The 25,260-nt window shown below is 40.8% G+C and overlaps 1 protein-coding gene across 4 annotated transcripts in view; it reads left to right on the top strand.

Annotated features, from left to right (window-relative positions):
* The window catches only part of GRHL2 (grainyhead like transcription factor 2), a 151,293-nt gene that overhangs the window by 50,542 nt on the left and 75,491 nt on the right, over positions 1-25,260 (top strand). For all 4 annotated transcript variants that reach the window (XM_019754156.2, XM_019754155.2, XM_019754154.2 and 1 more), the window contains exons 4-7: positions 3,897-4,290; positions 10,026-10,081; positions 12,639-12,795; positions 16,684-16,795. In XM_019754156.2, the coding sequence (XP_019609715.2) occupies positions 3,897-4,290; positions 10,026-10,081; positions 12,639-12,795; positions 16,684-16,795 (719 nt within the window). The remainder of the gene's footprint in view (positions 1-3,896; positions 4,291-10,025; positions 10,082-12,638; positions 12,796-16,683; positions 16,796-25,260) is intronic.

The following is a 25,260-nucleotide window of genomic DNA, read 5'->3' as shown; positions in this document are numbered from 1 at the left end:
CAATCCTGAAATGAGAACCAATTGGAAAACAAGACATAGTCAGACAGATTGAAATTAAAAAGGCAAAAAAAAAAAATCAGTTTTATATCTGATGAAGCCAATTAGATAATTTGATTTTGAATCCACAATTTGTAACATTTTAGTCCTGCCTTGGATTCGCTTGCTTACTCATGTAGTCCCAGGCAGGACTTCAGGCCTCCCTGAAGGGACAGACCACTTGTGACATGGCAGGGATGACTAGAGGGTCCCCACTCTTTGGCCAAGGTGATCCAGACATAAAGAGGAAACCCGAAGGGACTGAATCACCTTGCTCAGCTACTTCTCCAAACTCACCAATCAAATACATCTCTTCCCCTGCAGAGGGATGGAGATGCCCCAGTGCTTTTCTATGGAAGGTTTTTTGTTTTTGTTTTTTCAAATTTGGAAATATGAAGCCAAGAGAAATGAAATCCCCTGCTAAGCACATATGTCAGAATCTTACCTGGCTTTGATAAGAACTGCTTATGACATTATGATCTTGTTATATGACTAGCAGTGGGGGCCATGCCACCAACCAGCAGCTCTGGGCTATGTGTATCACCTCCAAGGTACACCCCAGCGGAAGATTAAGCCTGTCTGCATCTGATTTGCAGTTCCACAGGGATCTTCTGATGCTCCATACTGCCCTGGGGCCCTGGGCCCTAGTTGGTCGCAGTGATGACAGGGAGAAAGAGGCTGATACTCTTCAGGTCCTGTAACTTTTCTTCCACCTAGCCAGTAGTTATTAAACTAAGCATATGCTGTCTGCTAAGTCCTATACCAGCAATCATAGAGGGGTCAGGGAAAAACAAATCTAAGATGTGTACTCTGTCTGCATTCTAATAGACAAAAGAGGCCATGTTTTCTTAAAGCATCTTTTAGAACACCATGAAAGAGTGACAGCCGCTCATGGTTATTTTTGTGATTTCAATGGAGCATCTTTTAAAACAGCCAGCTGAGGTATAGGCAAAACCACCTTGTATAGACTAATTATGACCTAGTTGAGTCTGATTCAGTGTAATTTGGAAGGATGTCATTAGCTCTGCAGTGCATTCATAAATTAAAGTGCCATGTGCTAGCATGATAGTACAACTGTATACAGAAATTGCTACTTTGAAAAGTAGAATCTCAAAGACATGATCCAAAAATTTTAAAAATGCATATTTAATGCACCGTTCTTAGCATTGCAATTTTTCTCATTTTATAATATTTTGTTCAGTTTTAAATTCTATCGCAGGTGAGTCAGTATCTCACAATTCTTATTTTGTTCAAATTATCTATGTTTTGAATGTCTTTCTGAAGTTCTCTAGCATCAGCTTTGAAAGCCAGTGCTGTCCTACAGAGGCATAGTTACACATTATGGTGCTGAGTCAGTTATCTCCCTGTCATATAGTAATAACGAATCAATAAATGTATATAACTCTATAATTTGCTTATTTATTTGTTTATAAGAATACCCCAAGTCTTTTGACTTGTGTTTCTTATTTAGAATTCAGGTCTTTTTGCATGAATTAAAGAATTAAGAAATTTGGACTAAGCAGGACTCTAACTATAGTGCAGTTGGTTAACTTTGAACATTTTGGCAAAGACAATAAGACTGCTTGTGCAAAAAGCCCAGAAGCTTGGAAACAGGGTCATTACTTTGGTAGCTAATCAATGTAGACTAATCCTTCTACACCCAATTTGCAGGACATTATCTACAAGTAATAGTTAATTTTCCACAAAAGAGCCTGAGGTAAAATGAATTTCAGAAATTCTGGGTTCCAATTGAACAGGTGAAAGGAACACTTGGGGGGCCTTTACCTTATTCATGATGTTTGTGACCCACCAGGGTGGTCTTGTTATCGCAATGTTTTTTTGTTTTCTTTTAATACTGATTTTATCGGGCACTCCTTTCTTTGAGGAACATCTATTAACATTCCATGCAATGTTCTAAATAATGGGGTTTAGGAAATGCAGATATAAATGGGTGGTCTGGGTTTGGCATCCTACAGATAACTGGATACAGATTAAACATCGTTTGTAAATTTTCACTGTGTCTTATATACAGATTCACTGATTGATTTGGCCCTGAAAGCAGGTTATTACTTAAAGCCAGAATGTTTGTAGACTTGAGATTTTATTCTTTAAAGGATTATTTTCTAGAATGATTTCTACAGATATGTGACAGACTCACAGAAGTTTAGATATTTTTCTGTTGGCTTTGTTCATGTGGAGCCATTCTTTCCTTAAGCTTCACTTTGAAGTTTTATCTGAAAAAAAATCAAAGTTGAAATGCCAAGTTCTGCTTGAGAGTTAGGCAACCTCAGAGGCTAATGGACTTCCTTTACGGAGAGGAGCCAGGAGAACGCAATTCTTGGAAGAACCAATTTTATTAGAATATTTCTCTCCATGAGAGATGCCGATAAACCCTAGAAAAAACATGCTGGTTTAAGAAAAGCAGACATTGGAGACAGGGCTCCATGCAAAACATATATTTTCTCTATATCCATCAGAATAATCCATAAATAAGTGAGAGGTGGCCCCAGATTTTATTGACCACAGGGGCTTCGCTAGTAAAATCATTTTGCTATCAATAATAATCTTCCATTAATGAGTCTCTTCGCTTCTGCTCTTTCCCAGAATTCCTTATTATAAGTGAAAATATTTCACCCTAGCCTAACAAGAGTTAATTTTCTAAATTAATGTCCTTGTGTTTTGTACCAGCTAGGATGTCTGCGAGCTGAAAGATCTTGTTTTACATAAGCTCAGTTATAGTACTTCTTCAAGCCCCCAAAGTAATTCAATGCTAAGGATGTCAATAAGCTTATGTTATTTCTTAATTTAGTGAAAATATTTTAATGATAAATTTTTATTGTGTTATTTTTCCTAGAATTTCTAAATTTTGAGTTTAGCGCACATAACAGTGAAAAATATTCTTCCCACCCCCTTCAAATTGCCATGTTAGTTTTCCTCCCTCATTTTTAAAAAAGCTATTTTAAAATGTTTTCTTTTAAAAGTTTTCAAACATATACTGAGGTAAAGAGGACAGTATAGTGAACCTCCAAACACCCATCCCGTCCTCCAGGTTCAGCAGTGACCTTTTTGTGACACCTGCTTAATCTCTACCTTTTCTCTCTTTCTCTTTTTCTTTTTCTTTATTGTGATGGTATTTAGAGTAGGTCCTAGCATCATGTCATTTTACCTCTAACTACTTATGATTTGGGTCTCTAAAAAAAATAGGACATTTTATTACATAATCAAACTCCTGATGACACCTAACTAAACTACAGTAATATACTTCCTTAATATCACCTAACTCGCAGTTCACATTCAATTGCCTCAAAAAGCTCATTGCTGCATAATGCCTCTTTGGTTTGCTCAGATCAGGATCCAAACAAGATCTACTCGTCATATTTAATTGTTATGCCTTTTAAATCTTTTTAAATCTAGAACGAGCCTTCTGCCCTTCTTTTTTTCATGCCTCTGACTTATTGAAGAAACCAGGTCAGTAAGATGTGTTACATTCTGGTTTGTCTGATTGCTTCTTTTTGATATTGTCTAAGTCTTTCTTCTAGCTCTTGTATTTCCTGAGAGCTGGAAGTTAGATATAAAAGGCTTGCTTAGATTTAAGGTCTTTTATTTTTTTATTTTTTTGTAATAGCACTTTATAGGTGGGGCTGATTGCATGATACCATGAGGTACACATGTGTATCATAGTTGTCTTACTTCTAGTGATGCAAAGATCCATTGCACCCCATTGTCAAGTTCACCATCAGTCTTTTCTCTAACAGCATTTGCATTCACTGATTATTGCCTGCCTCAGTCATTTTATGAAGAGTTGCAAAATGGTGATTTTTCTAATTCTGCCATGTTGCGGGGTGGGTTTCAACACACAGAAACTGTCTCGGCACCGGTGAAGCCCAGAGTAATGTGAGTGGAGGAGAAAACCGAGTGCAGGTCCTAAAGACCGTTCCAGTGAACCTTTCCCTAAATCAAGACCACCTGGAGAATTCAAAACGGGAACAGTATGGCACAAGCATCCCCGAGAGCCCTGCCATCATCCCTGTGTCAGGAATCACGGTTGTGAAAGCTGAAGATTTCACCCCGGTTTTCATGGCGCCGCCTGTGCACTACCCGCGGGAAGATGGTCAGGAGCAGCGTGTGGTTATCTTTGAACAGACTCCGTATGGCGTGCCATCCATGGCCAGTCACAGCTCCTACCTCAAGGATGACCAGCGTAGCACCCCGGACAGCACTTACAGCGAGAGCTTCAAAGACGGGACCACAGAGGTGAGTTGGAACCCAAACCCAGAACCACCAGCTATGTTTTTTTTCTTCTTCTCTGTTTGCTTCTTAAGTGGGGTAAATGAATTCAACTGTGAGTTTAGGGTTATTTTTAAAACTGTGTTTGTTGATATCTTTCATTATAAACAGGTTTTAATAAACCATTGGTCTAGGTGAGTGGAGGAATATTTCCTTTGTTTTTTTTTTCTTCTGTTTTTTTTGACTCAGATGAGAGATACTTTTGTTTTAGTTTTAGTCTTAAAATTAAATGTTTATGAGGAATGAAGAGACGTTTGTGTGGAAACTTCCTACTATGTAAAGTTTTCACCTTGATCTCATCTCGTTTATAACCTTCCAGTGGCAGCTAAAGATGTTGCTGGCCCATTCTTTTTTAAAACAATACTACTCTTTGTGACCTTGTCTGACTGAATACTCAAGAAAGAATATGTATTTTCAATAATCAAGTGTGTGTGTGTGTGTGTGTGTGTGTGCGCGTATATATATGTATATATATACACACACATACATATATATGTATATATATATATACACATATATATACATATACTTTATACCTTATAGAGACAACATATTCTTCTCATGTGCCCATAGAATTTACAGAAAGAATGATCTCTTCTTGCCTTTTGTTTTGAAATCACATGTTTTAAGTGCACAGTTTGAAATTGTAGGTATTGTATACAGTTGTGTAGCCAACATCAGAATCAATAGAAAGTCCCATCACCCTAAAAGTTCCCTTGATTCCCCTTGCACTTGAAGCCCTCTCCTCCCCCTTGCTCTTGCAAGCACTGATCTGCCTTCTGTCAGTCTAGTTTTGCTTTTTCTAAAATTTCATACAAATGGAACGATAGAATGTATAGTTGTCTGTGTTGTCTTCTTTCACTTAGCATAATGTTTTTGAGATTCATCTGAGCTGTTGCTTGTATTAATAGTTGTTTTTTATATTGCCAAGTAGTAGTCCATGGTAAGCATATATCACGATTTATGGTGTATAATATCAGTTGCTATATATTGTGGCTCATCTCTCCAATTGTTGACGCAGAATAGGTAAGGCAGTTTTTAAAATTCAGGTCAGCTGCTTCAACATTTAGGTGCAGTGCCTCTGCATTTGAGATGATTGTCTTTGGCTTCCCATTTTTTTCAGTCCACCTGCACCAATGCAATGGCAGAAGGGACAAACCTGTGGTTTCTAATTTCCTAAAGAGCAGGGAGGGTTGATGGCAGCATGCCAAGTTTTTGCAGCCTCCTGTTCATTTAGTTGCCACTGGGACAGAATGCAGCTATCTGAGGTTGAGATTGCATCCCTAAACAATAATATTTAAAAATAATAAACATTTAATCGTCACATACTATGTGCTGGGCATCATTCTAAATGACACATACTCGTTTAATCCTTACAAAAATCCTATGAGGTAGGTACTGTTATCGTCGTCTCCATTTCCCAAATGAGGAAACTAAGGTGCAGAGAGCATCACTGCAGTTAGTGGGAGGGCTAGGACTCGTCACGAGCTGTCTCCTCCAGGACCCGTATGCACAGCCATTGCCTCTATTCTCGCAGAGGAACTGTGTGGGGTCTTCTAGTCTCAGTGGTTCCATGCTTAAAACAGTGATTCACCCACTTTTTTGTTTTTTCAATCTGAGTGTCCTTTATGTCATTAGGCATTTCTTACCTTTCAGATGGGGAGAAGAGAAACAGAAAGGACTAGCTTTCTGACGCGTTGGTAGAAAGTCAGGGTTGACAACTTACACCAGCAGCCCTTCCATTGCTGGCACCAATCTTTCCTGAGTACTTGCTGTATTCTATGAAATCAGGAAATGGAGACATGATAAATTCCCGACTGTTAAGAGGACATTGTATTTCTTGGGCTCTGTTAGCATTATAATCAAACTTTCAATGTCCTTGTTAAAAAAAAAAGAAAAGAAAAAAAAGAAAAAGTTCTTAAGGTTAGTGCCCATAGCTTTCTGTGCTGTATTCCTTAAAATAGTTAGCAAACCTTTTTTTTTTTGAACCAAGCAAGGGATTTGTAGGGTCTTTGGTATTGAATATTTGATTTGCCCTCAAGCAGCCAGGGGTACTTCCTTAGGAAAAGCAAATCACTCCACGTGGGAATGTGAAGTGCATGCTTTTTCACTAAAGGGTTGCCACTGATATTTTTCTCCCATGGTGTAGAAATACTCCATTAGTCACAGAAGAGTCCATGGATGTGGTCCAATGTCAACGGAACCATCATGCTATTTGAGGGATGTGTTATCAGTTGTGTCGTGTTGTAGATAAAGAGTCTTGTGAAAGGAAGCTATTGTATAATATTTGGGTTTTATTTTGAGGTGCATGAGAAAGTAACTTACCAGAAACTAAATGTGAAGATTATTCCCACTGAATTTGGAATATTTGGATATTTTAGCTGCTCTGCTAGTCTTGGAAATCAGTGTTTACATTGCATGTTGTATTTCAGTCTGATGTGAATTAAATGGAATGCTTTCTTACGATCTTTAGCCATTGCATTGCCTACAGGTTATAAGATTAGGTGAGCTCAGAGTAATGTCACTAAGGAAAATTTGTCTACTATCTAGTACTTCTTTTAGACAAACTCTTAAAATGTCTAGGACCCTTGTTGAATTAGCAAGTTTCATTTGCTATTAGGGACTGATTCATTTCTCTCTCTCTCTCTCTCTCTCTCTCTCTCTCTCTCTCTCTGTGTGTGTGTGTGTAGTGGTATCAGGAATGGAGTAGTTTGGTCCAAATGATTAAGAAATGTACATCAAATCACAGTAAGATGATGCTGGCTGTCTGCCTGCCTTTTGGCATCCTACAAATTATATTAAAAGGTTTCCAAACACTTGTGGAAACTTGGTAACTATAAGCAGATGGCCCAAATATTTTGGTTCTAATTCTTTCTTTCTTTTTTTTAATTGGGGAATATTGGGGAACAGTGTGTTTTTCCAGGATCCATCAGCTCCAAGTCAAGTGGTTGTTTTCAATCTAGTTGTGGAGGGCACAGCTTACTGGTCCATGTGGGAATCGAACTGGCAACCTGGGTGTGATGAGCACTACACTCTAACCCACTGAGCCAACCTGCCACCCTGGTTCTAACATTTAATACTAAATTATTTAGGGCCATGTGTCCCATCAATGTGATCAGGTCGCATAAAGGATCGTGATATTTTCCAAGTGGACTCTACATTTATTATTTTTTTAATTATAAAAATTGTAACAGAATTAAGGAAAAAAATTAAACTTGAAAACAGTAATTCTGTTTCTGTAACATATCAACTATTTTTTTCACAGTTCTTGTTCATATACAATCATATATATATATTTCACAGTTTTTGTTCACATACAATCATAGTTATTGGAGTAAGATTCTTTATTTCAGTCAGCCTACAGTGGACAGTCTCTTAGAGTCTCAACGACTGAGTATATCACACCTTTTCACATCACCCACTGGGGGATTAGATATAGAATTTATAAGCCCAGTATGTTTCAGTAGGCCAGCCTGTCCTCACGCTGAAGAGCTCTATGTCATGGACAATAAATTCATTCAAGGCCATGTTTATTAATACTGTTTCACCATGTTTTTAAGGGTTAGTGCATATTTCTTCAAAGAAGACCTTGGAAATGTATCGCCTCTATCTTTAAGTCACTCCCTTAAACTCCTTTTTCATCATGTTACTCTCCTACTCCAAAATTTCCTAATTCTTAACTATACTAAGTGTAAATACTTTTTCATAGATCAGCCCTACCCAGTAGAACTTTCTGTAACAATGGCAATTTTCTTTCAGGTTCTATAATATGGTAGCTACTAGCTGTATGTGTCAAGTTAGAATTTGAAATGTGGCTGTTTGACTGAGGAACTGAATAAAAATGTTTAATTTAATTCTAATTGACTTCAGCACATGTGGCTAGTGGTTACTGTATTACACAGTGAAGAGCTAGATTTTCAGGTGCTCCCTTCATAATTAGGTGAGGCCTATGTCCTTGGCCCTTTTATGTACCACATTTTTACCCATCATTTTGTCTTAAATCATGGTTGTCCTCTCTCACCTGGATTACTTCCTCTCATTTCTTCAATTAATCCAGGTTCTCTTTAGCTTCCAAGGGTCAGAGCAAAGTTCACAATCTCCATGAAATCTTACTATAATTTTGCTGATCTTTCCTTCCCAGTAATGCCCATTCTGTGCTTTTCTAGTGAGGACACCTGAGTGAATGAATAAATGAATGAATGATTCAACAAAGACTTTCATATGTAGTCACTTGCGGTATTTCAGTTTCTTTTGTTATTGTTCTTTTTCATGTGAATTTATCCATCCCCTCAACCAATTTTTGTCGTTCTCAGGAAAGGGCAGTGTCTTACATATTTTTTGTATTTCTCCTGGCACCAAGTAGATGGTGAGGTCCCAGAAAAATTCCTATTAAGTGCTTTGCTGATTGATTGATAGATTATAAAAGAAACATAAATCTGAATCTTTGATCCTCTGTCATGATTACTGAACCAATCAACAGTATTTGTGAAATGTTCCTAGGATGCATTTGGGTAAACTTTGAAGGGCAAACAAACTATCTTCTTGGGTCCAAGGAATTTATAAGACTGGATAGAAATAAGGATCATATAAACTGTGATCTAAGGGTGTACTGAATTCTAGAGATGGTGGCTGGTGGCTAAGGATTGGGAAGAAAGTTTGGAAAATAACTGTGAGTAACCCTTTCCTGAGAAGGAACCCTTTGAACTGCTGGCCAAAGAATAGAAGTTTATGGCAGAGAAATGAGAAGCGGGAACGTTGCTTTTTCGAAAGAGACACTTGAAAAAAGGTTGCCTTGGAAGGACCAGGTGTTGTGCGGTCAATCAAGGGTTTTTTCATCAGTATTCTCTTATATTCATTTTAGGATCAAGAGTTAGGGCTTTTGCGCATCTTTTTAAAAAGTTCTGAAATGTAGCAATCGGCGTTTTACTAAATATACTAAATATACAACAAATGAACGTCTCTAGACCCAAGCTTTGTCACATGTAATACTAAGACTTAGAGTTTCCCCCCAAAACTTGCAGTGTTGTGACAATGACGATCTTAGAGAAGGCCATGGAATATGGTTAAGCTATTACTATGTAACAGAATTTAATACACATATATAGTGCTGACTATGTCCCAGGCACTGTTCCAGTACTTTACCTCTATTAGCACGTTTAATCCTATTCACAATAGATAGGCATTTTACAAATGGAGAAAATATGGCACTTCTGTCAGTTTTGACAGGTAGCAGGGCAAAAGAGCTAGAACTTGACCCTACACAGTCTCACTGTAGAAACTCTGCTCCTAACCACTCTGCTGTACTGCTTTTGCTAGGATATGTGGTTTCTCTACAATTAGTGTACCATTAACTCAGAATTTGTTACTTTGGAATAACAGTTAGAGATAATGGAAGAGGAGTCTTACATGTTTGAAGAAACAGTTTCAGTTCCTACGAACACGTTAAGAACACCTGCAGACATGTGAATAATGTACAAAATACAAATGCATTTTCTGTTGAGTGTAGTTCTTGTGCAGGTGACATGTGTGTTCTACGCACAAATGGTAACTATTTTCACTGTAGTTGAAAACATAATACCAAAAGTGTATAATTTTCTTTTCTAAAGTGAGGATAAAGCAGTTTGGATTCATTTATCACTTTTTTTATTTGTCACAATGACTCACCTATTTGTTTTAATTTCGATCACTTTAAAATTTTGCAGAAATTTCGGAGTGCTTCAGTTGGGGCTGAGGAGTACATGTATGACCAGACATCGAGGTAGGTTATCAGAGGCTCCTGGAAAATGATGAACTGATGACCCTTTAAATGTACTCCCAAGTTATACTTTTAAACCTTTTTTCTCTTTATACTTTTGTTGAACAATTTTATTTGCTTTTGTCTTCAATTCTTTTCTTTGCACAAATCATTTCTGAAAAATTACGATTTCCAGTCTTGACCAGTTTCCTGAGGCCTCTGCCCTGTCTTTGTCCTTCTGTTGACTAGACACCCCCTCTTAGGTGTTCTTCTGAACCTCAACCTTGTGTCCCTCCACCCAACAGGTACGTAAGGGAACTCTTTATCTTTCTTTTCCTCTTCTTCCCTTCCTTCTCCACTTCTTTCTCATCTTGTCTGCTGCTTTTATTTTCTATTGTGGCAAATGACGTAACCACCCTCCTAGTCACCCACTCAAGAGGTGTAAGGGTCTGCCTGCCTTCCTGTAGTGCTTTCACGTCAGTTGCCCAGTGCTGAGTGTTCTGTTCTACCTGTTTTGTCTCTTCCAACATACTCTTGTCATTTTCTCCTGAACTGTTGCCTTATAACTGATCTCCCCGCCAACACTTCCTTTCTCCTTCTGTTCCACTTTGCACGTCTCTAACTACCAGGCAGCCCACACACCAGTGCCGTCCATGTATCAGCAATGTGATAGGGCTTAGGGATAAAAGGCAACCTCTCCTTGCAAAAGACCCTTAGACTTTTGGAGGAGACAAATGTGATGACAGACAAATTGCAGTACATTTGCTAAGTGATGAGCCCTGCTATAGCGGTACACAAACAGAAAGCTGAGAGGGCCTGCAGGCCTGGGTAGGGCCGAGGGTGGGTGGCAGAGCTTCCCAGGAAATGGCACCAGAGCTGGCTCTTGGAGGATTAGCAGCAGCAGTAGTTTTCCAGGGAAAGAGAATTAAGAACATTCTAGGTAGAGGGGCCAGATGTCCAAAGACCTTGGTTTGTGACCATGTCTGAAGATAGGAAAGAATGGCAAGAAGTTTATTCTTCTCTCCCACTTCCAAAACTTACCAGCGATTTCACCATCTCAGAGAGAATTAAACACGAGTTCTTTATGGAGGTGGTCAGGACCCTCTATTTGCTGGCTCTTCTTTACTTTAACCCTTGTCTCTCACTGTGTTTCTTGCCCCTTTGCTTTTACGTGTGTGGCCTCTTCTAGTCTCTGTTTCCACGTGAAGTTCTCCTGCTCCTTCAGGGCCTTTCTCCAATCTCAGCTCCTCGGTTGTCCTCCCGAGATCGACCTAGTCAACATTTGGGTGTGTGGAGAGGCAGGAAGGCTAGAGTTCCAAATCGCCTTTTAAAATGTGGAAATGCATGTATAATCTGCATGCTGTAGATCAGTTCACTATATAATCAGCTGTCAGGTTAGTGAGAAGAGCATCAATCTACCAGTCCCTTGCCCTGGGTTCTCTCTCTGCTGCCATCATTGTCCAGTGGACTGAGCAAGTTTCTCAGCCTCTTCTCAGCTGTGAAATGAGGAAGGTGTTTCTCATCCTCTGTTATGGTTTACTTGGGGGATGCAAACCCCTGAAATTATATTTGAAACAATTTATGTTCATCTGTGCTTTTGTTCTGGGACAGGATCACAGCTTCCTTCCTGTTTTTGAAGCAATCTGTGCCCCAGACAAATTGCAAGCTACCCGTCTGGGCGATTCCTAATATCTTGTCCAGGGCTCAAATTTTATGATTCAATGGCTATATTGAAATTGCTTCTTCCAGGCAAAATGACAGTGGAATTGATTCTGTCTTGAATGATTTATTTCCCACCCTGTTCTAAGACACATATTCTGGCACTTGCTTAAGTTTATCAGCTTAAGCCTAAGATTTTTATCATGGAAGAGGAATATTATTTTGTCCTTCAAATTTTTTCTCATTATAAAAGTTAAAAAATCAAATATTGCGTAAATATTTATCATAGAGAGGTATGTTAATAGTCTTGTAAGCAGGCCATTTTAATAAAGAGGCAAACTTTGAGAGTTATTTTTGCCCCCACCCTTTTAAAGACTATGAAATTAAAGAGCTGAAAAAAAGGTAGACACAATGAAGAGATTCTGATGATTCAGAAAATACACAAAGCATTTGTCACTGGATCATTGCTGTATGCCATCCTGCAGTGTAGCAGGAACAAATGTTCCTGAATGAACATGTACATGAACAAAAGTGTTCGCACCCTTGGTTTGTTGCTAGGGTAAAAGTGGCAAATTCTATCAGTTCTTAAGCTTCAGGCATTGCTGATTGCCAGCTGAGACCTAACAGAGGTTCTCCTGGCACCGCCTCGCACAACTGGCCAGGAGCTTCATGGACTTTCTCCCCTTCTAAACCACCTGGTTTATGGGCTACTGTTAGGAATGTTGTATACATTGTACCAGCAGTGACCTTCGGTCTGGTTTCATCTTTTCTTTTTATTTTTTTTACCATATGCTGTGTTTTGTCTCTGAAATAGAGTAAATATTGGTTAATATTCATTCAAATGATATTGATGTGAAATTGATCAGGAAGGCAGAAAAGTCCAAATGAGTGAATCTGACCACTGTTTGTTTTCTGTTCACAGTGGCACGTTTCAGTACACCCTGGAAGCCACCAAATCTCTCCGTCAGAAGCAGGGGGAAGGCCCCATGACCTACCTCAACAAGGGACAGTTTTATGCCATAACACTCAGTGAGACTGGAGACAACAAATGCTTCCGACACCCAATCAGCAAAGTCAGGGTATGGACCACCTTTCTCCAATAATGCACGGAGGGATCAGATGAATGTAATTGCTACCTCGTAGCCTTGTGGGAAGGGCATGGAAAAAATTCCAAAATAAATAATTCTAGAACAAATGTCAGAGAGTTGGGGCAAGAGAATTTATTGACTTGTAGTTTATCATTTTAATCAGTAACCAATAAACCCTAGGGAAGGGACATGGTTGGAACATACTTTCTGACTGTATCCAAGGAATTTTCCCAGCTTCATTCATTGCCTGTGTGCTACCTAGTTGTTGTTTCAATCAATTGATCTTAATTTTTCAGGGAAGTAGCTATAAGCCAGAATGTATTTGAACATATTTGTTCCTGCTCTCCTCTGTAAAGGAGGGGGCGATTCATGCTGTGTCCTGGACTCTTTGCAGCTTTGTTTAAAAGTCTTATGCAGCCCAGTGCTTCCTCACCAAGGGGTGAGTGAGGCATGATATGATCCCAACCAGGAGTGACCTAGAGGAATTTTCACGTTCATTGGTGTTAGTTCTATCTGTGGGAAATGAAAGTGCCCTGAAGCGTGCCAGCCTCTGGCATTCCTGCTACTGCCAAGAAGGGCAAGGAATGGTAATCCCGCTCTACTGAGAAAGATAATTATAGCAGAGCTCTGCAAAGAGGTTGAAGGGCTTTCCTGCCCTGTTGTAAAATGATTTATGCTGCTGTGTGCGTGGTGCCCACCCCACCTTATTTCACCCGTAGCTACCTCCTCCTTAGCTCTTCAGCACACTAAGAGAGGAATGCTGTGCTGGACCCAGAGTGCAGAACAGCTGAGTTTGTCCCCGGCCCAGATTTAATGCAAAGATAACAAATGAGGTAAAAGAGAAAGAAGGGTCTTTGGACACCTACTGGTAAAATTGGTAAAATCACTGCAGTGGTGATCTCTGGATCAGCTGGTTTTTCTGGCTTGGTTTCAATGAGAAAGACAGGAAAAAAAACTACTGCTCATTTCTCCGTCCGACAGGCCTTCCTTCCACCAAGGCTGCCCCAGTCTCAGATCGGAGCTGTAGGAGGCAGGGCACTTGAGAGTGAGGGGAAGATATAGAACTTATGTCCCATCAAAGGCCGAGCATATTACAGGTAGAAAGGAGCTCATTGTGCTGTGTGCCCGTCAAGGGAGGTAGTATGTTCCCACCCTGAGGTCAAGGCTATGGTGAAGGGATGCCATCATAATAAGAAGAACAGTGGTCAAGGCTAATGGAGGGATGCGATAATAATAATAGGTGAAGGGATGTCATAACAGCAACAACAATAAGAGCCACAAAATAACAACTGATATTTATTGATTCTATCTTCTATGTGCTGACACTACGTTAAACACCATACATCTAATTTGAAACTAACAACTCGATGAAATAGGCACTATTGTTTTTATATTACAATGAGGAAATTTGGCCTTTTAGAAGCTAGTAACTGGCCTAGATTACATAGCTAAAATATGATGGAACCAGGATATATCCCAGACAGTCAGACTCCCGAAACTATTAACCACAATGGTGCACTGAGTAGAACAGAGGGCTGAAAGGCATGGGCATTTCAGCCTGGGATCCCCCTCTGAATGTATATCCTAGAAGTCACATGCAGTACCCTCTCATGTGGACGCCTGGTCAAAAGACACTAGCTAATTTTTCTTTTTGTCTAACCTTGTAAATTGCGAGTAAGTGTATAACTCATATACATCTCCTAACGCCCTTAGCATCATCCTGAAGAGGTGGTGGATGGTTAGTATTCTAAGGCCATGACAACAGTTTGGAGTACAGGGACTTTTCCAAGAATTCGACTTCACTGAAATCATGGCGATAATTTAATATGGAAATTTTATTTCCATCTGTTCCATTTTGGTTAAAACGAGGAGCACTCTTCCCGTTAAGCTCTTCACTCTAACACCCTTGGAAAGCAGGATGGCACCTCTCACAGTGAATCTTTTTTGCTGCTCAGCTCTGGGAGAGAAAGCAGTCTGGAGGAAAGACGGATGCACTTGGAACCTACCAGCGTTAATTTCTGAGAACAGTGTTTGATTCTAAGTTGCAGCACATAGGCTTGGTTTCAGTTGCAGTTGAAACTCTCTTTTTCTTTATCACTTAAGAAATTGATTTCCATACCAAAAATATGCCATTATTTATGCTAATTTATTCATTTGCTATAAACAGTTACCTTAAATGTTATTTTTATTTGGAACAGACAGAAATAAACAATAGGAGGCCTTCATATGTAAATGGAAAAGTTTGAGGCGGGAGGGAGAAAAATGAAGAGCTGGCTGGACTCTTAGTTCCACCAGCCCAGTCAATGGTTCCCTGTCTTGTTATCTCCATGCCTTTGAAGGTCATGCTGCTTGTGAATTCGAATAACACAGATACACATTTCCAAACTAGTTTTTCTAACAAACATCTGTTTTCTTGTGTAACAAGTGTTCACAATACATTGGGAATAAGCCAGATTTTGACTTGACTGTACAGGCACAAGCTTGTATTTGGTATCTATCATTTGTCAGGCATGAGAGCCACTGTGGGGAGTGACGCTGGTCCTGTCCTCATTGAGTTTATAGCCAATGGGAAGACGTTGCCATCGACTGAATTATTGTAAATAATTAAGTAGATGATGACAAGTGTGTAAAATACTACGAAGAATAAATTATTAAGGAATAAGAATCAATGAAATATGTTTCTGGAACAGTAGGAAAATATCTAAGAAGTGTTTTGGATATAGAGTGAGAAGGGGAGAGCCATATCTGATACTGTAATTAAAAGATTCTTTGGGTTTGTTTATTTGTTTGTTTTTGGTACCTCTCTAGCTCATAAATGACAGTGAATTAACGTGTATTTAGGTTAACGAGACTGTTTATAATTTAGAACTGAAAGGGGTTTTGAATTCTTATTTCTATAAGATATAATCAGTTTTTCAAGCTCTTTGTTTTTTTAAATCTTATTGGGGAATATTGGGGAACAGTGTGTTTTTCCAGGGCCCATCAGCTCCAAGTCAAGTCATTGTCCTTTAATCTAGTTGTGGAGGGTGCAGCTCAGCTCCAAGTCCAGTTGTCGTTTTCAATCTTAGTTGCAGGGGGCGCAGCCCACCATCTCATGCAGGAATTGAACCGGCAACCTTGTTGTTAAGAGTTCGCGCTCTAACCAACTGAGCCATCCGTCCGGCCCACCAATAGCTCAGCAGTAGCTCGTTGTCCTCAATCTAGTTGTGGAGGGCACAGCTCACTGGCCCATGTGGGAATCGAACCGGCAACCCTGTTCAGAGCTCATGCTCTAACTAACTCAGCCATCTGGCCGCCCTCAATCTCATTTTTAAAGCACATCACATTATATTGAAATAAATAACATAGTTGACATTGTATTGTTTGGTTTGTAGCTTAGATCTGTGTTCATCAATTTGAACTTACCTTTTAGTATTCCTCTCATTACTTTAGTATTTCTCTCATTAATCCAGTATTCCATCCTGAGGCACTTATTAGTCCACAAACAGATATTTGCTCCTTTACAAATGATGCCAGATTTTATGTTTAAGGATACAAAATTTCAAAAATATGCTTGTTCTCAGTACAAGAAAAAAAAATTTGGTATTTCCATTTACCTCACAAAATAATTAATTTGCTGGTAATTGGTTAATCTGGTTGTTTGACTCAGGGTAAAAATGATGTTGGCTTCTTTTTTTCCATGCGCTGTTCTCATTTCCCAATCATTTTTTTAAGTAGGCCCCTTTTAAAACAAAACAAATCATATAACTGAGCTTGTCTGGCCTCCTGTAAAGCAAGAAAAGCAACATCACAGAAACACACTTCTGGCAGAACTAGAGACGGTGTGAAGCAACTGAGGCACTGAACACAAAGTAAGTTCCATGATTCTCCTCTCTGCAGAGCGTGGTGATGGTGGTCTTCAGTGAAGACAAAAACCGAGATGAACAGCTGAAATACTGGAAGTACTGGCACTCTCGGCAGCATACGGCAAAGCAGAGGGTCCTCGACATTGGTAAGTTGACCCAGACCTCCCTGCATGGTCTTTGGTAAGCTGCCAAGTTGTCATGATGCAAAGGAGGGCCCAGCACAGAAACCACAGCTAGGACCCACACAGCACTTGTGATGTGCAAGGCACTAGTCTATGCCCTTTTCTTTTGTTAGTACATTCAGTGTAAATTAGGCTGAGAAATCAAAATTGGGCTAAGTTGAGTGCAAAGCACTTTTTGTTCTATGAAACTCAACTGTGTCCCATATAATAATACTAATATATTTAGGTTTGCAAGGACCATGTCAGTTTATAAAACAATCTCCATGCCTTCCCGTGTTTGAGCCTAACAGGCCAGTTGAACTCTCATCCCTCTGTGACATGAATGACCTCAGGGTCATTTGGCTCGAGATTATTTGTGAAGGTCACATGACTGGACAGTGAGTTCGAGTTCTCTAATTCTCTGTCCAGTGTTCTTTCCATGCTAAAATACATCTAGCACAAATAGTACAGGGTGGTCAGGCAAATGAAAACTTTGAGCGACCTTCCCTGACGGCAAAGAAGGAATGAATCTGCCAAGTACATTTTCTGGAATCTGTATACTCCTAAACTGATGTCTGTTCTTTGGAGACCTATAGTCTCCTCAATGGGACTCAAGGTCCAGTCAGGAAAGCAGAGCTCATGCCAAGTGGTGCCAGGAGGGAATTCATTGCAAATGTTGTTGGGAAGGCTGAAGGCACTGTGTGAGGCAATCCGGAGATGAGCCACTGCTATTACCTGTGGGATGGAAGATCAAAGGGAGGAGGTAGTGGGTGTTGAGAGAGCCACCCAGCAAGAGCTGGAACCATGGTGGGGCTGCCTCAACAGGAGCTGGGACCACAGAGAGACAGGCTTTCTAGGACGAAGTAGAACCACAGAGGAATCACGGCCAGAGACACCTCTCAATGCCAAGAGCGGTGAGGAGGGGGAGTGTACTGGCTTCTCCTTGCCTCCTAATCTCCCGCCAGTGCTTCCCATTGGCTAAATGTACCCAGAAGCCACTGGGCACGTGACCCTAACAAATGCAGTTTGCAGGAATCAACCTCATACACAGAGCAAAGCAGGGGAAGTCAGGGATTGGATCTTAAAGTTTCTGGAGATACTTAAAAACAGAGCGTACTATATGTGTTTCTAAATAATTTTTAACACTTTACATGCTGTCTCCCTAAGCAATAAGTAATTTCTCATTTGTAGGCTATATTACCCCATTGTATAGACCGAGAGGCTGCAGACCCAGTGAGTGCAGGCAAAGTAAAGGTTTCAATCATGCTGAGTATCAGAAGGTATTACTGAGCCATTAGAAGGATGTTTGTTTTGATTTCTAACACTGCAGTGATGGAGTTTTCAGACCTTCTGTCTCACCCTTGCGAGAACTCCTTGACCGATGACAGAGAGGTTAGGGACTAGGTTAGGGTTAGAGACTCACCATAGAACATGTTGAAACTAATTACTGGTTTATCCTGCAAAATGTTTATGCCATTCCTTACCTCACACCACACACACACACACACACACACACACAAACATATTTTCTATTAACTAGTTCAACGTATTTGTCTAAGAACCCAGGAAACTGAGGCCTAGAAAGCCTCATCCCAAGTGACTTCTCAGATAATTAGTGCAAAAGCTGGGATAAACAATCTTCCTCGCCCAGGTCATACACTGAATGTCTGAGACCAACTGGCTTAGGACAAGGCTTTGGGGTACTTGCCTTAACCTGCTCTGTAGCCAATCTGCATAGAGCAGAGGAACAATTTTATTTTATTTGAAAAGTTAGCCTTATAATTATTACCCAAGAAAATGAGAGGAGCAATTAAATAGAAATGTGGACTAGGTCCAAATAAGGCAAATAATAAAAGCATTTTACTGGCATACCTGTTGGTTCAACTTTGATATTATTACAAGGTTTACTTTTCTTAGGCCAGAATGATTTCTCAGCTCTGAGAGGACTTCAAATCTTATCTCTCTCTTTATCACCTCCTGCCTGCCTTCAGACTTTTCTCTGGTATAACCTTATATACACATGCACGCACACACATGCACACACACACATGCTTTATCTTTGAGATCTGTGACTTTTACTCAGTAGCTGTATGGCTGCCCGGGCTCCTTGCTCTGAACCTGAGACCAAGACATTAAATCAGCCCCTTAGCTTCAAATGGAAAATCGATTTTCTGACCACAGTCTCTACCCCTAACCACAACCTGACAGCTACTCACACAGGATGAAGAAATAGGCAAAAGAATCTCATATAATTCATTCTTCTACTAGATTAAAAAATCAAACTGTGTGTTCCTCTGCCAGTAGGTGGTTAAGACCATTTCTAATATAAAGGGGGCCTTTGAGAATGTTTAGGAGGCTACACCATGGCTCAACCAGGAGGCTTATCAATGCTTGCTGAGGGTGAAGGCAGGCCAGAGAGCACATGCGCCATACATTTGCCAGTTTGAGTTGAGAACCTTCTAGTAGCCTACAAAAGAAAAGAAGAATCCAAAATTATTTAATGAAGTCCTTTTTTTAACCTCTGTGAAGCTGGCGGTTAAAGTCAGGGCTCCAACGTTGCAGTTCCCAAATCTTCACCAGCCAAGTTCAACTAAATTGTCCAGATCGTAACCGATGGCCCTTGGGAATCTGTGGGTGGGCCATAGGGAACCTCAAACTCCTCAAATTACACACAACACAATTCTGTGACTATGGGTATGGATATTGTTTCATCTCATTTTGCAGAGGATAACCAGCTCTCGCTCTGGTACTCTGCCTCTCTGCTTCCACTCCAAGCAAAGCCCAGTGGAGCTTTCACCTCTCTGTCTTTCCTTATTGGGCACCTCCTCAGCTCAAGGATTGTTCTGTCGTCTCTTGTATCCTGTAAAAATGATGTCTGGCAAACACCCTACATCTTTCCTTACATAATTTATCTCACTTGGATTAGATTATTGATTGTCCTGTGAGGCTGCTCCTAATCCTCTGATTAGCCCCTCAGTGTCCCTGATGGTGTCCTGTAGGTGGGCCCATGCAAAGGAGAGTGGCAGCCTGAGGACCCAGGGCCCAGGGAAGGAGACTGCTCCTCAGAGCATGTGGAGCCTCGGTTCCCAGGTGCCTTGTGTCCCGAGCAGGGTTTCCGATGAGGCTGTACTGCGTCACACCAGGCACAGCCCTCCTGGGGTGGATACTTGCACCTTGTACAGCTTGTTCCCTCACTTCTTACAGGCCTGTACTTGTTGCCCTATCAGAGAGACCTGCCCTATCAACTTACCTAAATGTCATCCCCTCATCATCTTTGAGCTCCCTTACCTTTATTTTGCTGCAGAGTGCTTCTTACTACCCAACATGCTATCTATGTATATATGTTTCTATTTATTGTTGTTTCCCTTTCCTTCTAGAAGATAAGTCTCATGAGGGCAGGCATTTGTCTGTTTTATTCCCTGATCTAGCCCCAATGCTTAGCACAGGGCCTGAGACATAATGAGCGTTCAGTAAATGTTTCCTGAATGAAAGAATGAATGGATGAACCAATGAACAAACAAGTGTATAAAACTCTTACTACACTGACAGACGGTAGGCCTTTGAAGGAATGAACTGTGTCTCAATAACAGCTCCCATGTGTTCATTTCCTTCTATGTTTCAGACTCTGTTTTTACATCATGCATACGCATTTTGTCCTTCATCCTCAAAACAACTCATTTTTTTGTTTAAAAACTGATGGTGAGGGGTTCGGAATTTTACCCAAGGTCATGTACTTGGTTAAGTGGTGTTGGTGGGATGGAAACCCAAGAATGCTGAAGTTTGCATTCTTTGTTATTTGTTTGTTTCCATTATCCAATGTCCTTACTCCACTGTGTATTGTCTGTGTATCCCAACCGTAGATAGTTCTTGGCTCCCACCTGGCACCGATTACATGCAGACTGACTGGAGACATGCGTTAATTGACCTTGACCCAATGTCCTGCTTCTTCCCTCTGTGCCTTCCTCTCCAGACACTGAGAGCGTTTTGCAGTCTGGGTGACGGGACTCATGGCCACTGTTAGTTCTGACATTTCTGAAAGCCAGTTTACATGTGTGGTTCTTGTACGTTAGGCCATAAACTGTTTTTTTGGTTTTTTTTTTGGTTGGGGGGAACGTTAGCAATTAGCTCTTACTTAGTGAAGTAAAACAAACAACTCCTGGTCCAAGTAAATTTTGCTGCTTTTCAAAGCACACAGCTGAGTTCTCCAGGTCTCACAGGTTCTTCCTTGTGAGCTTGTTGAATAACAACCATTTTTCCAGGTCATAAATACATTTCCCTCCTGCAGCCCAAGGAGCATTTCTGTGCCAATTATACCTCCTGACTTGATAGCCACTTAGATTTTATCTGTCATTCCGTTTGTCTCTGAGTGTGAAAACCCCCGTAAGCTTGCAGAAAGGCAAGCTTATCCCACATTCATTCAGCAAACATGTCAAACCCTTTGCGAGGGACTGGCGATTCAGAGCTAATGAAGGCAGAGCCCCTGTCCTCAAACTGTTCAATGGCTAAGATGCCACGGGGGGAGGGGCAGCTCAGAGGCACGCTTCCCAGAGATGTTTTGGAGACCTCTCTGAAAGGATAATAAGAACATCTGAGATGAAAAATGTGTGTGAGGGTGCTACAAGCGAAGGGAAAAACACATGCATAAGTGCAGGAGCCAAGACAGAAAAACCAAAACGAGATTGGCCAATTATTTCATTAAGTCTGAGAAACGGTTAGCACTGATGGAAGGGGTAGAAACTCTCACACTTGCTAGCGGGAGTGTTAATCGAGTCAGCCAATACAGGGAGGGTGAAGGAAGGAAGTCCGGAGTCAAGGGGGTTGAGAAAGTGAGAGAAGGATTTGGTAGTTGAGGAAAGGTTTGCTTTTTCAGGGGGAATCCTGGGGAGGCAGGGATGTGAAGCTCAAGATCTAGAAGGAGCCTCTGGGCCTCCAGAGGAGGCTGACTGAGCCCAGCATGGTGTCTAAGGACTTCCGGTGGTAGAGGGCCATTGACTCCTGCCACCTGTGTGCCCTGGTGGCAAACCTCAGAGCTGCAGGTAGAATATTGGGCAAACGCTGTTTCAGTTCCTCTGCAAAGACCCACCCCCAGGATCTTCGGCACACCAGATGTGGAGGGTAATTAGGCTCTTTACAGCTTTGAAACTATCTCGAGTTTACAAAGTCCTCTTTTGTAGTTTTGTTGGGGAGATATTGAAGTGTGTGTGTGTGTGTGTGTGTGTGTGTGTTCTTTTTTTATATCGAAGTGTAACATGCATACCTTGTGTGTAATCCATGTTTTTCTGTGGTCGAATGGAGTAGATTTTAGAGATCCAGGAATACGTAAAAGAGAGATAATAAAAGTTGTATCTACCTGCTGTCATTCATCCAAGAGGATGAGTTCCATTTGCACATCAGTACCCCAAGAACTCTGATAAGGACAGACAGAAGGGAATATGTAGAAATAATAGGCAAGTAGAATATTGTGATGAACGGACATTCCTCTTTAATGAATTGCAGTACTTGATTTCAGGCGCTTTGATAATCATTGAGGATTTTTAGCAGGACTGTAATGGGATGATGTCTGTATTTCAGGGAGGTAATTTTGGGCCAGCCTGGGGAGTGGGATAAAGTGACGCAATGGGGAGATCAGTTATAGCTGGTGAAAGACTAGTATCCAGAGGAATGAAGCATGTAAAGGGGAGATACAAAGGTAACTCAGGAAAGAGAGACAAATTCTAGAAGTGATAGACTCTCCATGGTGCCTGCCTGTGGGGATAAAGGAGAAGAAAAGGATCACAGAAAAAAAGTGCGGCTTTGTCACCAGGTGGATGCCTTGCCCTGAGGCAGGGGAGTCAGGAGAAGCCGAGTGGCCAGAGAGCGTAGGCTGGCCTGGCGCTGAGTTCAGCCAGGGGCATGATGAATTTGAGTCACCATCTACACAGAGAGCAGGGTAGCAGTTCCCTGAGACTTATTTGCATAGTGGAGTTACCCAGTTTTGCATAGTGTGAGCCATTTAAAAAATATTTGAAATGAATCATAAATCACACAATGAACTGGACTATCTGTCAAGTCTACTGAAACAGTAGAGAATTCTAAAGCTGCTTTCTGGGGAAGGCAGAGTTTTTCATTTGTTCCCTTTCAAGCAGGGAAGAAAAATTAGAAGAGGTTCAACGACTAATATTCACTTTATAGAAAGAGAGAGTCAGAAGCCACAACAGATCGGTTGAGGCACATTCACACAGACTTTCTCTCTCTCAACCAGAATTAAAAATTACTTTACTATTGTACAATGCACATGGTCTAAAATAATGAACTTTATGGGGTTTGCATTTTCAGAATGGGTGGTCTGGATTGTAATGTAATGAGACTGATTCCAAAAGCACATCCAAATAAGCATCTTACTTTACAGTTACATCCAATGTAACCATTATTGACATAATTTTATAGTTAATTGTGAAACTAACCATTTGGTCTTTATGTAATCTCTGTCTTTAATTTTGGTTCCCAGTAGTCTTTCCCAGTAGGGGATTATAATACATCAGGATGTATTAGTTATATCATTGATATTAATCCTGTAGTTTCCCATGGTAATTAGCAGGCAATTATAGTACATCTTTGGTTATTAACATGTGATTATAGGATTTTCATCTCTGCTCTCATACAGATCTATTTCTTAAGAGCCAGTTTTTAAATTGTGCTCTGTTGATAGCAGCTTTATATTGAGGGAAAACTTTCCATGAAAACTTAAGTTCCAATTAAGTCAAAGCGTTTCTTCAAGTTTAGTTCTAAATAGTTTTCCTGGAGGGCTCAAAGAGAAGCCTTTCAGAAGACTCTCAAACCCAGAATTTCGCTGACCACTGTGAATTGTTCAGTTTGGCTGATCTGTCCAGGGTAGGCGCTCTCTTCAGTCTGGAGTTACACTCTACTTTCAAACAGGAATTGTGATTAAAATTAACACTGTTTTTTTCTTTGAGTTTTCTAGAGGAGGCTGGATTGGACGTGCCTCACAAGTAGGCTTTCTTGCATTTTTTTAGCCAAACCTGGGCTGAGCTACTCAGAGGTGTGCAGAAGTGGGAGGGTGGAGACTGGAGAGAGGGTTGGGGAGAAAGCTGCCACATTTCCGAAGGTCAGGTAGTCCACGTGAATTCGTGGCCCAAACAGGCTAGCAGACAATGCACTGCAACTCTCTTCACCCGGGTTTTTCACCCAGCCATTTAGTTTTGTTCTCTGGAGGGCTCTCCTCTCCCAGGATCATACAGACCTGCTCTCTCCCTGCAGTTGGGAAAGTGTTGGTCTACCTTCCTTTAAAAATAACTCAAGTAAATGGAATTTCGGTTTTTAATGTTTTCCTAGACAGTTTCCACACTTCTGAATAGACATGAAAAATACATTTGATTCAAAACGAAACCAAACCAAACCTCTTGAAAGCATCCAACTTAAACAAAACAAAACAAAACAAAACAAAACAAAACAAAACAAAAAAACCAAAACCCTTCCCCTTGGTGAGAGCCCACGCAGTGAGAGCTAAGTTAGAAGAGCGACCTTGATCCCTGCTTCCTCCATAGGGTCTTGCTCTCTTTCCTTGGCTCGAGCTGCCGTCACAGGCACACTCAGTGAGAGGCACCCTGTTTTACAGACAAGTGCTGTAGCCACAGTTGCTGAAAATTCCTTTTCATCTTCAACTTTGGTTAGGAAATATTTATATGATAAAAGTGTGGTAGGCTATTAGGTTATATTTGGAAACATTATAAAATGCAAGTATTTAAACTTAATCTCAGTTCAGGCAGAATATATTAATCTTCAATAATAATCGAGCCACTGTGGCTTTTCATTTATTGCATGCGTGTCTCCGTGTGACTCCCAGAAGCTCATTTTGTTGGGGACAACAGCCCCGGAGAGAAACACTTCCTGTCGGCGTGTTTGCCTGGGGCGATCCAGGGGTCTCAGTAGTATTTTTCTAGACCCCCAGAGAAGGTTCCAGGACAGCTCCCGAGTTCACACACTGCCCGTTTGTCCAGGCTCTGATCTTGCAGACTTCCTTTCAAGCTATTGCTGGGTCTTCCTCTTCCCTTCCACTCCATGTTTCTTAAAAGGAACTCCGTGTGCCTACCCCACATCCTAGATGACTGACTACTTGTGTCTCAGTCCAGCATAACCTGTCTTTTATTAAAAATTTCTTAATGCCAAATCTATAGGTCTGTTTTTGCCCCTCACTAGTTTTCCTGGTTACTTCCAACCTCTCCTTTGTTCCTTCTCGGAGGCTCTCCTTGCCTAGAATAGCCCTCCCTCCCTCCTTCACCTGGTAGATATTTCCCCTTAAGGCCTTGTCTGTCTGTCCCCACTTGGGTGAGATCGTCCAAATCCTTCCCAGCAGAGTCAGCTGCTCCCTCCACAGGTTTTGGTTTATATCTAGACAATAGCCCTTTGCCATGTTTCACTTGGTTTATCAGTTTGCATTCTGTCCATCCCAC

The sequence above is a fragment of the Rhinolophus sinicus genome, linkage group LG12 (genome assembly GCF_036562045.2).
Source record: "Rhinolophus sinicus isolate RSC01 linkage group LG12, ASM3656204v1, whole genome shotgun sequence".
NCBI classification, from domain to species: Eukaryota; Metazoa; Chordata; class Mammalia; order Chiroptera; family Rhinolophidae; genus Rhinolophus; species Rhinolophus sinicus.
This window is presented reverse-complemented; position numbering and strand designations above follow the sequence as displayed.